The 14,525-nt window shown below is 36.7% G+C and overlaps 1 protein-coding gene across 3 annotated transcripts in view; it reads right to left on the reverse strand.

Moving 5' to 3' along the window:
- Positions 1–14,525, reverse strand: part of PDE4D (phosphodiesterase 4D) — a 629,197-nt gene that overhangs the window by 301,043 nt on the left and 313,629 nt on the right. Inside the window, exon 1 of one of the 3 annotated variants that reach the window (XM_084504100.1) lies at positions 9,324–10,258. The exons of the other annotated variants lie outside the window; for them this stretch is intronic. Coding sequence (XP_084360226.1) covers positions 9,324–9,370 — 47 coding nt within the window. The 5' untranslated portion in view covers positions 9,371–10,258. Of the gene's footprint in view, positions 1–9,323; positions 10,259–14,525 lie in introns of those variants that run through there. 3 annotated transcript variants of the gene reach the window in all.

Genomic DNA, 14,525 nt, shown 5'->3' on the forward strand with positions numbered 1-14,525 from the left:
TTATTTATTTATTTATTGACACTGTATAATGAACATAAAGGCCTAGGTATCCAAACTTACTGTAAAGTTGTCTGAACCAATGGTTCAAAATTGTGTATTAAGCAAAACTCTTAAAACTTTTATTCATATTCACTTTGCAGAGGATAAGCAGTGCTCTAAATTATCTTCTGTAAAATCCTTCTTCCACTTCATGGAACAAGTGAGAGAGCCTCTAGCTGGTACAATCCCTACTTTATTATGACTTAATCTCTGATTCCTGCTTGGCTGCCATAAATAGCCATACATTAGCTCAGCTGCAGATCAGCGTGCATACCTTTTTGTGACTGTGGTATTCCCAGTGGCAGTTACTTTGCCACAAGCCACATCTACTTGCAAAATGCAATCCTAGAGAAGGAAATATGACCAGGCTGTGAGGATTACACTGTGTCTTGAGACTCCATTCATGTTAAAGAAACTAGCAGACAGATCACCAACATATGCTGTAATAATTTAATCATCCCAGAAGTTAAAATTTGAAAATGTTTATTATGTAGATAACCAACACAGCACCTTAAATGCCCTTTTATCCAGACAGATCTTCCTAGCAAATAATTATGGCCAGATATCACAAACTAATCCCTATGTTAAAATTGCCTAATTTTGGAAAGGGCAATTTCAGTATTTGTAGGCTGGATATTCCAAATACTCTTGGTTAGAAAGTGGGGAAAGATCAGAGGTCCTTAAAAACCTTCCTTCTTTGGGGGGTTGTTAGGGTTATTATACTTTCATTGGACAGGTCAGTCTGCTGCAGTTTACTCCATGTAGGAGGTGATGAACATTTTGTATGGCAATTATCCAAAGGGCTTGGAAATTCTTTAGGGAGAACTGCAGTCATTGATGTACTTTTACCCTGAAGAATGTTCCAGAGCCACTTTTGATCAAAATCCCAAAGGGGAATAAGGAAAGATGATGTATTTGTTAATCGGTAACCTTCGCCTATGCTCCCCTTCAAGATCTCTGAGTCAGAGTACGGTCAAGAGAACTACTGTCTCACAAAATTAGGTAACTTGCAAGAAATTCAGAAGGGCTGAAACAATGCACTATGGTCTAAGATGCATAAAGAGGTATCTTAAGAAAATATTCAGTTGGTCAATAATTGGTCAATACCATAACTACAGCTGAAGTCTAGATACACCTGTTTAAATTTTCCCTTTAAAATAACACCATAGTAAGAAACGTGGTTAACCTGTTACTGTTAATGTCTCAAGTATTGAGACAAACTAAATGAAAATATCACCACCATTAATCATTTCATAACTAAAATTTATTCAATTCTTTGAAATCATTAGCTGCCTATGGAGAATACAGCTGGATACACAGGCAAGCAAAACCAGTTTTTGAAACAAGTCTTCCTTATTACTTATACATACCACAGGAGTATGTGAAATTTCATTGATGGTTCTACCAACTCTAAACAGCAAGGCTATTTCACCACAAAGTTCTTGTCCAGCTTTGAATTTGCAAGGCATATTATAGGTGTGTTTTAATTGTTTTCAGTTTGAAGGTAATTAAATTCTGAAAACTTTAAATTCCTTTTGAATAACACAAGGTATACCAGCACCACCAGAAAACAAAATAATCCTTAAAAAAGCTTATGGTTAAAGAACTCATTCTTCAGTATTTATTCCAATAAATTATCAAAGAGAAATAAATCCCATAATAATGTGAAATAAGACTCATAAAAGTAATGCAATACAAAATTTTATGATTCTAAGACACAACACAGAATATCTTTTTCCTTAAAATAATCCAAAAATTGTATGATTATTCTCAAGGCATAGAACTGACCTTGGAATTCCAGCAAGTAACTGTTGTGTCAAACCCAACAACTTGTAAAGATCGGAAAATGTTAGAGTTACGTCCATATGATATGCATAGGTAACTTTTAATCCTTAGCTACTGACAGTGTAAAAATGTGTTTGCATTTAACATCAAAGAACATTTGTCGATGGCTGAAATTAAGAATTTGACAATAACTATATAAGAATCAATGGAAAGAGGGTAAGAGTCACCTCTTTTCATCTCAATAAGAATCATCTGCTTTCCTGAAGGGGACAAGCTGTCATCTGTCATATCAAAGCAACCAAGTTAAAAGGAGACAATATAAAATAATACAGTTTAAATTCCTTCAGACAATTGAGAATAGGAAGCCATGCTACTTCAGAAAAAAAAAAAAAAATGAAACCTTCTCCATGTTTTCTGTAAAGTTACTGAATATTATCATACAGTAAAATTCAAGTTGGAATATAGGAAGAATAGAGACTCTCCTTTTGAGAGGTGAACTAAGCTAAGTAAACAAACGGAAAAAGACAGTTTCCTTTGAACAACAGAATTTGAGACTCAGGAATACTTTGTATCACTATACCTTTCTAGTGTTTGAATATCATTAATATTCCAACAATTCTTTTAATCTGTTCCCAGTAGAAAGAGGATTGCTGCCTAAATGCAGCAAAATACTAATCTTTGTAACAGTTTTCCATACTTTTGCTATTTAAAAATAGCAATAAATTGCCAAGATAATGTAGAAATATCAACTTAGCCACCTTTAAAACTAGTAGAGAAATATACAAACCTTCTTCTGTTAATTTTTCCACATGTGTTATAATGGACACTTAAAAATAGTTACCAGTTTCCTAAGCAAAGTAGTACATTTCTTTTTTCAGATGTTGGGGCTCAATTATGTCCACTCCTTTGAAATTTTGTTTTTTGCATACTTCATTTTGCCAACCCCATGGACATGAAAAATTATTCCATTTATTAACAGCTACTGACCAATAGCTTTTACTGGAAATAGTCTCATCTCCTTTCAGGTTAACATAAAAAATATCTTAAATTGTTCTGCTGTTATCAAAGAGTTAATCCAGTCATATAAAAGTATCAAGCAACATGTATTCTGTTCAGGTTTCAGCAGACAATACTGAAATCCAATTAGTATTAACGTAAAAAATGTCATTTGCATAGGGTACAAGCGAAACCTGGCTATTTACATTTTAATTAGATTAAAGAATAATGAGTCATAAATTATATTTGTTGACCAACCTTCTTCAGTTTTGTAAACATTAGCTTTTAGTGTTTCTTCTCTTCCCACTCCCTACTCTCCTCTACTCCCTGCTCCCATATAACATGTTGAACTAAAATAATAAATATTAATGGACAAGTCTTTGGTTGTCTCCAACTGCCAAGTATGTGGATCTCAAGTAAACCTGAACCAGAACACTTAAAACTATAACTTCTTTTCCCGGTAGAAGCCAAATTCCTACCCTGAAATGACCCCATCTGTGAATTAAAAACTTACCCCTTTAACACAGATCAAAGAATTTAGAAACAATATAAGAATCCAGAAATTTACTTAAATGAAATGTAAGTAATACGCAATATATAATTAACATATTTAATGTAACAATCTTTTTTTTTTCATTATTACCATAGTTTAAAAAGTTGTGATGTAAGGTAATTTTTACTGAGTCAAAGTACAGGTAGAGATTAATTCTTCTCAAAGAAAAAGAGAAGGTGGCTCTTTGTTAGCAGGCACAAGTGAAGAGACAGTAGAGGAATTGCATAAACAATCAACAGGGTGTTTTATGAGTAAAAAAAGCTTAAATTACTTTCTACTATTGTGACTTAAGCTAACAAGAAGGCTAAAATCTGAGAAGATATAAATCAGGATTATATACAGAGAAAATAAGACTTTCTGAAAGATTATAAGATCCTTCAAGAAACAACTTGACTAACTTAGCCTGAAAATGACTGGTTAAAAAAGATGGGTGTGAGCTACAGCAAAATGTTGTCTGTTAACTACCCAGTCATTACAGTACATAAAGAAAAGCACATTCAGTATATCCAAGGGAGACCATGAAAAAATGGAAACAATTCAGAATGTGCCCATTATTTCTGATAATTTTCACACATACATACAAAACTGTTACGGTGTTATAACAAACTACTTTACCACTACTTAGAGCAACATACATACACAGATGGTTATACTGTATATAAATATATAAGTATATCTACAAATATATATGTAAAAGTGCATGTATATATAAATATATGATGACATTCTGGAACAAAAATAGCAATAGAAATCTACCGTGCTCTATCTAACCCTGTCAAGACACAGTGTTTCAAAGTATTTTCAGTCCAAATTAACAAAACAAACCAGGTAGCGCATCCAAATGACAGAGTTATGCAGTAACTTCATTGATCATAAACTTAGGACAGAAGAGCAAAAGGTAGGCTTTGGCAGAGTACGATTCCACTGTGAACTAAAAATTGTCATTCCGCATTCCTCCGTGCATATTGGAAATCCTAAATTTTAAGGGGCAAAATCAGAGTTTGAATCACTTGCAGAAAGTGAAGATGAATACACTAGTCATTCAAAAAGTAAATAAATAAATAAAAGAAAAAAAATGTTAAATGATTCTAGAATAGCAGATTGAAATCCCAACAGGATGCTAATCTGTCTAGGACCAAAAGTCCCAAAGTGAGTCACTACACAGTTTGCATTAGTTCATAAGGTTACATTTTCATTCCTACATATGAATTTTACTTGCAGAAGTGCCATAACTATTGCGTGGAAAACTATAGAGCACTTCTGTGGTAAGGGATGTAATTTTTATATACGGATACAGATAGATACTGATCCAGCCTATCCATCAGGAGCATTGTCAGGCTTAGGTGAACAGTAGTATCTCAGGAGCATTTTTGGTTTTTTGCATGGCTGCAAGTGAAAGCTTGGCTAATATGAATTATAGAAAAATAAATCCTTGCCCTAGTTCCATATGGTAAAAATATTTTCATCTCTTCACTGCAACTCAGCATATTAAATACTTCAGGTGCTACTGGTCAGCCAAGTTGTTAGCAATATGAAGCAAAAGGCAATAGATGTCTTAAAATGAAACTCTTTGTTTCATTTGGTATATAGACTTTACTAAACTCATCATAACTTCAACAATACCTGAAGCAAAGCAACACTTATTGAAAACACTTATTGAAAAGCAACACTTTTCTTATTGAGCATAAGAAAACATGGAATAAGGTGGCCTTTCATACTTAGCAGTACTGTGAAAACCTACTGGTCATAGAGAGGATTAAACAAACTTTTTAATCTCAGGAAGCTTTCTTCTTAGTTTAACAAATCAAGTTTGTTTGTTTTTTTCCCCCTCCAAGTTTCAAATCCAGATTTCCAAAGGAAGAATTGCTATATTCCTCTGAGGTTTTTATATTAATGTCTTATATCTAAAATACTAAAATCTAGTAAAATACTGCACTGAAAAGCAGTTCAGAAAGAAACTTCGCTTTTTCCACAAACGTTCTAGAACAAACATATAAGAAAATAACTGTAAAACATTTCATTCTGGTTCGGGTAAGAAGAAAAGAGTCCTAACTCTTTGGCATAGCGTTGTTCAGACTCAGTTCCAAATGATTAATTAGTGAGCTTTGGTGACTCAACATGTCCTAAGGATGTACCAAAAGTTCATGCATTAGGATTGAGATCTTCATTTCCATCAGTTTTCTTCACAGTTACAGATTGTCCTGTTCTCACAAAATGGAAGGACCTGTATAATATTGGAAAGTCAAACCATTTTGGCTGGCCAAAACCTATGTGGGTTTCTATAAAATGTATAAACAAACAATTTAATGTCATTACTTTTGAATTCTGGGAACAAAAGAAGACAGAATCATAGTAACAATCGCATTCATTCAGGGATCTACTAAGGTGTTTTTCAAAAAGCTAGTTAGTCAAAAAATTAATCTAAAACAAACAATAGCACGAAATGAGATACACTCATCTCAATTTGCCGTGGATGAACCATATAGAACAACAATGATCAAATCAAGTATATATAGCAGGATTAAATAGGAACCAAGAAAGGATATATATTTTTTTCTTATTCACTGCCTTGATAAGCAAATTAAATTTCATTAAATCTTATTTGCATGAAAGCTGGCATAAAAGGATGGATTCATAGGCTGATTTTGTTTACTCAGAAAAATTGGTGTGTTCACCTGTATATTAATTTCAAACCTTTATCAACTTAAAAAACAGAAGTTCTTTAACACAGGTTTTTCAATTCTACTTTTCCTATGGTAAAACTAAAAGGCATGTGCAATATTTGTTTACTCAATTAGGCAAGCCAAAATTGAATACAATGTTTATCTTTATTTGGTTTGACATCAAAAAGGCAGATAAATGTAATGGAAAGGAAAGCTAGGTTATACAATTCAGCAGTAAATGTTTCTAAAATTGTTTTCAATGTGAATGGCAGTAAGCTGCATGCTGTTAATACATAATTTATGTTATACAGTGTGCAGTGTGGTAACTAGTTATAAAATCTTATTCTTCCTTCTACTATCATCATGTTTCTCACTGTTACTCAGACTAGCTTTATCCTCACCTGGGACAACACTTGCCCCAACCACTGTACCCCTTTACTTGTACGTGTTTTATATTTGCTTCTCTGCAACTCATACTGCCTGAAACAGCTTCTGACAAAATGCCTCTTTTTTGTCTACTCCATTCTCATTTCTATGCCCTTTAAAGTACATTCAGATTATAGCTACCTTTATCTGCCTGATACAGTTTTGATCCCAGTTGTACAGCCAGGGAACATATATATTTTATAGCTGGTTTTGGATAGCAGTCAATTCCTTTCTATTACTAACGTTACCAGGACGGTTCAGATACTGGAGTTCTCACCATACCTCCAAAAGCTTCTGGGTTCACATTTAAACCCTGCTGTAAGGGCCACCAGCTTTATGCTGTTCTTACCCTAAACTCTCTTAGAGGACCAAACACACAGAAACACATCCACCACCTTGGCTCGTATGTCACACTGATAAAAAAACAACTTTCAAAGGGGTTTATCTTTTATCTCCCTCTTTCTCCCCCCTATTCCAAGGAGAACTATCACATGACAGCATAGTGTATATCTCACAGGTATAGAAGATACCTTTAAAAAGCAACATCTCTAAGGTACAGAATATTATTAGTTCTACTTCTGAAACACATGAATCTGCATGCAGATGAAGATTACAAATTATCATAAAGTACATGATGCTGGCCACAAAACAGCTTTGATGTGTTGCATCAGCACGGGGGAAGCATTATTAAAAGACTATCAACTAATATTTGTATTAAACACAATACTAATTGGGTCCCATGATATATATCATTTCCTTTATCTTTATTATCATCCTTTAATGGACAGACATCTGAAAGTAGCATAAGGTGAAGTTATATACATATAGAAGAACACTTTATGACAATTACAATTCACAAAAGAAAAGGTTGCCATACCCGATAGGCAAAGCATAGATTTGTGAAGGTTCAGAATTTAAAAAAACAAAAGAAAACTATGACTGGCAGCTTAAAATTATGTTACCCATAAATGCTCCTTACAAACCTACTGTAGCATGAATAAGCAAATTTGCCAGTTCTCCAAGTCTTGAGGAACTAGCACGGGCTAAAAATGTTTCAACACTAAGCTGAGGTATAGCATTCAGTAAACACAAACATAGGCATGGTACAGTTTCCATTGACTTAAAATACTAAACATAGGTCATCTAATTAAATTCATTTAATTGCCTCAGCAAACACTTCTGCCACAGTCTTGCCTAGACAAGGGGTGCATGTTCTGTGGCAAACAGCATGGGGCTGGGAAGGAGCACTCAGGGAAAACAGCTAACTACATTTTAGAGAGGATAAATAAAAGAGTTGGTTTGCTCAAAATCCATTTCAAAAGACTGTAGACTTCGTGTTGTTTTAAAACCATTTAGACAGAAGATGGACCCTGAGGGTTAAAATGTTCTTAAAATTATTGCTCTAAGTTATTAAAAACAGAAGTAGGCCAAGTTCTTAGAAGACAAAGAAAATCGGCTTCCTGTTAGGTGTGCAGTCCAGTACCCTTTCCAACACATTTTGCTAAATAAACTGCCAAGAGAGAAAGATTAAATATATTAAAGATCACATTGTTAATTTTCCTTGGTGACCAGAAGTTGGCTATTAAAGTTTTTTTTATGTAAGCTAAAATGGTCTTAGGTGGAATAAAATGTAATGAAAAACAGTGCATGCATCAAAAGGGAAGTGAGTCTACCAATTATTTATTAAAATTAAAGTAATAAAAGAAAACGAGCAGCCAGAGCATCACACACCCCTTCTCCCTCCCTCCCCCCCATAATCTGACAGTCTGCTTGCAGGCTCCTGCCATTGGCTCTGCGCGCAGGAGCCGGCGCCTCTGACAAATGACACTCAGCTGACGCCAGCACTGGTGCTGCCAGGCACCAGGGTCTCGATTTTTATACTGTTCCTCTTAAATACAACTTTAAAATGTCATGAAAAGGATTTGGCCTTAAGAACTCTACTAACATGTTTCCCGGGGAAAATTCTTCCTGCAAATTAGTCATATACAGAGGCTAACATACACTGAGGGCATATCTTTCAAAAATCCATGCACATGAAGCCAATCTCACAACTTGAATGCAAATTTTCTCCAGTGAGCTTCCATAATTATGTTTGCCATTAAAAGACTCAATATTTACCCAATGAGCACAAGTTTTCTGGAAAACTATTCTTGCATTAGATAATGTTCACTAAGCACTAATCAAGACAAATTCCAACATAAAGAGCATGACATGACGCAACAACCACTGGTAGAATTTATAAGCAAGTCAACTGCACTGTATTGCAAAGAAAGTTACAGAGAAAGACTGTTCAGTGAACAGGAACTATGTATGTCTGTTTAGCAAGGAAACAGATGTTTTAATGATGATAAAGGGATTTTAATGCTATGTGACTGTCTTCCAAACACACAAAAACCTACCAGAAAAATGAATTGAAGATTACTGTATTATCATATGAATGAACATTTTTTCCTGTTTTCAGGCCACTTGAATGTATAGAAATAAGGTCCAGGGCAAAAAACACAATATGAAAGGACGAAAATACATCTTCATCATTTCCATCTAGTAATGCTAAGAAAGAAGTGGGAAGTATTTCTGTACCTTTGATACAAAAAGAAAATATGTTTCTCTGCTCAAAAGGCTTTTACCATATAGGAAAGCATGACCATTACAATTCCTTTTCTATCACTTCTCTCTTCTGTACAGGCAAAGGAGTGCCAAACCTATTACTTCAGCAGTACTATCTCTGTGAGATTCTCATAGCCCAGTTAGTCCTCATTTGACATTAATGTGGGAAAAAACACAGCATCTGGTACTTGCCATGGTATTTTGCAAACAAGCATTTTGAGTTTAACAATCTGTAATGTGTATTGATTACTCACCATATCCATGAATGCCTCCTAAAGGGAAAATTATTCACATGCATCATGTTCACAGATCTTCCAACATCAGTGTTTTCCTTGTCAGACAGCTTTATCTGTTATGGTATTCATAGATGCATTCCAGAACAACTGCAGGAGCAGTTAACAGCAGGGATTATTGCAAGAGTAACTGTAATCCACAAAAATAAAAATGCCCAGGATCTGAAGAAAGACTTGTCACAGGGTTTTCTAGGTACATGTCCATCCATTTATGCCTCACTTTCTACTTAAAAATACATTAAACTAATCAGTATACAGAAACAGTATGACAATGCCAACAGTTTGCCTTGATAAAAATCCAAGTGGTTTTAATACGAATTAAAGCATCTTCATATGCAGCATCTTGTACAGTTGGAAAAGGTTAGTCAAAAGGTAGCTTCTTGTCATCCATGCCAGATCAGTGGTGAGAGGAAAACGTGCAACTTCAGATTGCTTTGCCATGTTCGGAAAGGAATATTGCTTTTTCTTCTTTCTTAGACACATATTCATCACTGATCACTCTAACGCAGTTTTCCCTTATTACAAGCCCAGGGAACAGGGTGGTGTTTAATAGCCATGTACAACAAAACCAAACTTCTTTCTGAATTTGATTCTCTGGGTTTATTTCTTCATCTAAGAAAGAAGGAAGGAAGTATGCTTTTTCTGCTCCAAAGAACAGGTCTACAGTTAGAGACCATCATGAGACAAGATCACATCATGATCAAATTCGCTTTTGCTGTCTAACCCCATAAGAAGGCTGTCTGCTCCCTTTAAGTAAAATGACTAAGCTATTGATTCTTGCACTGCAGAACCTAGTTTTCTTTTGATGTTACACTGTACATAAAAATCATGTGCATCATTTTTTATGTTGCAAAACGAAAGCACAGCCTTAAGTCCCGTGTTGTCTGAGAATTCTTTCTCTGCTGTCCTTTTGTTTGTTTTTATTTTTATTTCCCCCCCCCCCCACCCCCCCCTCCACCCTCTTTCCAGTCCAGCTCCCAGCTAGTAGTTATCACTCCTGAAGCTCTGGCAACATCCTCGGGAAAGCTTCTTAATTAAACCCAAGCTGGAGAGCCTATGCTCCTATGCTCCAAGCGCAACGCAGGCAACAGGCTCGCTCTTCCTCGCTGCTGGCAAGGATTTCCAACGTACCCCTCGGGCTCCCGCTGTCCTCGCCCGCTCCGCTCGGCGCTCCGGACACTCGCGGGCTCGGCAGCACCCCGCCTGCAGCGGAGCGGGGCTGGGCTGGGGCTGCGGTGGAGGCAGGCTGCCTGGCGGAGCCGGCGCTGGCGTCAAGGGGGCCCTCTAGGTGGGTTCTCCCGGCACAGCGCCGTCCTGCGCGGCTCTTCCCACCCACGCACGGAGCAGGGAAGGATGGGGCCGTGCGGGGAGCAGAGCACCGGAGCCTTCCTTAAAGCCACCTCTTTCCCCCCTCGGTGGCTGCGAGCGAGGGGAATGCAGCAATCGAGGGCAGAAAGCAGCGGGCAGTGATGCGCGGAGGAAATAGGCTTTCCTGCGCTGATCCCTGCTGACATTCAAGATATCAAGAAAGGCTTTTACGCTTCATGTGCCCAGGCCGTATACAGTTCACTTGTCATTCTTTTTTTTTTTTTTTTTTTTTTTTTTTTTAACAAGGTTTACACTGCTTTTTAAACTTCGAATGACCTCCTGCCCTTTTGGACAGGAAATCCTGCAGTTTGGAAGCCAGCTGCAACTTCAGTGACATTAAAAGCTGTGATAAAAGTGTGTATTTGATTAGGGTGTGGGTGGACTTGCGAGTAACATGATAAGATACTGAACTGCACATTTTCATAGATCCCATTTCCTTAAGCTCCGTCCTTTTGCTGCCATGGCCCTCTTCTACAGTTCCCCAAATTAGCCCTATTAAAGTTGATGCTGTTCTGTAGAAAGAATAAAATATTAGACTACTTGAATGTGATAATGCATTGGCAGTAAAATGCTATTTCTTTTAATTCAGCAACAAAAAGTGAGCTTGTACTGCTGTATACTGCATGCATCTGTACTCTGAGGAGTTAGAGCACCAAAACACAAAAGATTTCAGAATTTAAAAGGATTCCAGCAACATTTATGTCCTGATAATCCATGCAGAAGGTTGTTTTTTCATTTTTTCATTTAAGCATAGCCGTGACAGAAAACAGATACAGTGAATTACAAATAGTGAGAATAAAAGTTAGCCTTTTTTAACTAAGAGCTTAAAAACAAAGTCTATAGCCATGTTCAGTAAGGACATTTGGTATAACTTTTTAAATGACCATGTAAACACTTCATATTTTATGCGAAAAGCACCACCGCAACCACCCCAATCCCAAATTGGCATTAGGAATTTATGCCAAAAGCATTTGAAAAGGGTATAAACAAAACTGTGAAAACTGAAAGGTTGTGTGATTAATCTATCTATATAAAACAACAACAACAAAACATTACCTCTAACTAATCCAGTTTTCTATGGCTTTCTCTAGGCTAGAACCACTTATTATGAAATATTAAGTATGCCAAATGCTACACAAATCTGCACTGTCATTATTATTTCATATTGTACTTGCCTAACTGCATACTTGCCTGATCATTCTTAGGTGCTGACATTTTCCACACTAGACTTACTTTATGAATTGTACTATCTTGAGAAAGAGCTTCTTAACACCAACCTGCCACTATGAAATTCACATATGAAATTCAACACATATGAAATTCACAGAGTCTATTCTGCATCTTTGTCATGAGGAAACCAATATATTTGGTTTTCTCTAGTATTAAGTTCAGAGCAAATTATATCCACTGACTCAACTAATTTCATTCAGAAGCAGAGTTGCAGAAGGAGGGTGAGCGTATGTAAAATTACTATATAGCATTGCGCAGCAGTTAGAGAACTCACCAGCCAAGTAGAACACAGGATATATGGGCTTTGCAGAGCAAAGGTAAGTTCAAACCAGGGACCTAAATCAGTAAATAATTTTTGCCACACTTCTAGAATAGGCTGACTTCTTCTAGGTCAGAACCACTATAGATTTCTAATCAGTTCAATTTGAAAAAATGCAATATGTTAGTTCCATCTCAGCTTCCCCTACTTCTTTGAAACAGTAGTTTAAGTATAATTCAGTTCAATAAAAATAAAGAAAAAAAAAAAAGCATTTCAAAGCAGGTTTTGCTCTGATCCCTTTGTTCTGTCAAAAGGACAGTGCTCTGACCATTACAATTTAGGCTACAGGAAGGTCTAATGCATCTTCCCCACTCATATTGAATCTAGGCTAAGCTGAAAGAAGCTGGAGAGAAACAGACTGTCAAAAAGGAGTCTGCAACTGATACTGACTCTTCCCTGAGAGAAAGGAGTCCTAGATTCTAGACGCTTCTACAAGGTCTCTTTGAGAATTTTTCACTAAAATTAATTAGGTAATGGATAAAGTGTGTTGATAGCAGGAACTGGCTTTCAGCACTTCTCATTTTCAGAGAAATGATCACGTTGGACTACAGAGTGAGGATCTATCTTCTTTTCTCTCTCTCTTTCTGGTCTTGGGAAGCTGGTATTCCTTACCACTGAAAGAAAGATCTAAACAAAGAGTCATGAAGAGTGTGTCCCATAAATTTTCTTTTTAATCAGCCTAATGACAGTGCACCTTTCTTTCCATCCGAGTCTTTAAGGTTAGAGGAACCAAGCAGGATTATTAGCATCTCCATTTTCTGATTTCTGCAAATATGTGTTCCTCCCACAACACTCTGCTTTTCAATTGTCAGTGATAGTAAAAAATTCACTTTAAATGGGCTAACATCTGGTTCTGTCAAAGTGAAGTTCTATAGCATATTTTCTTCACCTCTTCTTAAACATGAAAATGCACTCACAGACTAGAAGAGTTTACCTTGAAACATTTCTATTCCTAATAATAGTACTAAAAAAGGTAAGAATTGCTATGCTCTCAGTATCAGGTTTTTAATATAAAATCAATAAAGACAATAATATTATATATATCATACAGATCACAAGAAACATATATGATAGCAACAGTAGTATATAAAACTACCATTTCTATGCTGACCAAGAGGATGGGGTTTCTGAAAAAGAAAAAAGATAAGTTTAACTTACAAAATATTTTTACAAAGATTTTTTTTGTTGTCTTTTTTTTTGTTTTTCCAAAAGGGCAAAAGATCATTAAGCCAAATATTTTGGTGGCAATACAATAGTGATTAGCGCAAAACATGCATCTAGGAAGGTAAAGCTAATGCTTAAAGAAAAGCTGAAGAGAAAGCTCTAGACAATAGTATACAGAATTTTATCAATGTCACTGATAAAACAGTGACAATGACCTATGGCAACTCTTTTGAGACTGTGCAAGATAAGCTGGTGAGTTCAGCCAGCAAGTTGTTCGCAAGTGTCAACAGCAACAACAAAAAAACATATCAAACTTGGCAATTGTATAAGTCTCAAAATTTCCTCCAAGAAAGAAATGGTAGTGTACCCTGCAATATTGTATCAATGATAAAGAGGACTCATTGAGATGAAGAACAAGGTATGTAATATGGGCTACAGTGAGAAACATATTGCTAACATAAACACAGCACAGATGGTTAATTTTAACAGTGGGATTGAATGTACCCTTTGTGTGTTTGCAAATGACACCAAGCTGAATGATACAGCTGATACCATAGAAGGAAGGGATGTCATCTGAAAGGACCTAGAAAAGCTTGAGAAGTGGGCCCACGTGATCCTAATGAGGTTCAAAAAGTCCAAGTGCAAGGTGCTGCACCTGGGCTGGGGCAATCCTAGTCATGAGCACAGACTGCGAGAAGAACTCATTGAGAGCAACCCTGCAGAGAAGGACTTGGGGGTTCTGGTGGACAAAAAGTTTGACATGAGCCGTCAGTGTATGCTTGCAGCCCAGAAGGCCACCTATATACTGGGGTGCATCAACAGAGGGGTGGCCAGCAGGTTGAGGGGGCTGATTGTCCCCCTCTGTGCTGCCCTTGTGAGGCCCCACCTGGAGTGCTGCGTCCTGGTCTGGAGCCTCCAGCACAAGAAGGATGTTGATCTGCTAGAACAGGTCCAGAGGAAGGCCACAAAGATGATGAAGAGGCTGGAGAACCTCTCCTACGAAGAAAGGTTGAGAGAGCTAGGACTGTTCAGCCTAGGAAAGAGAAGGCTCCGGGATGACTTCACTGCGGCCTTTCAGTACT

Source organism: Aythya ferina (assembly GCF_964211825.1).
Source record: "Aythya ferina genome assembly, chromosome: Z".
NCBI classification, from domain to species: Eukaryota; Metazoa; Chordata; class Aves; order Anseriformes; family Anatidae; genus Aythya; species Aythya ferina.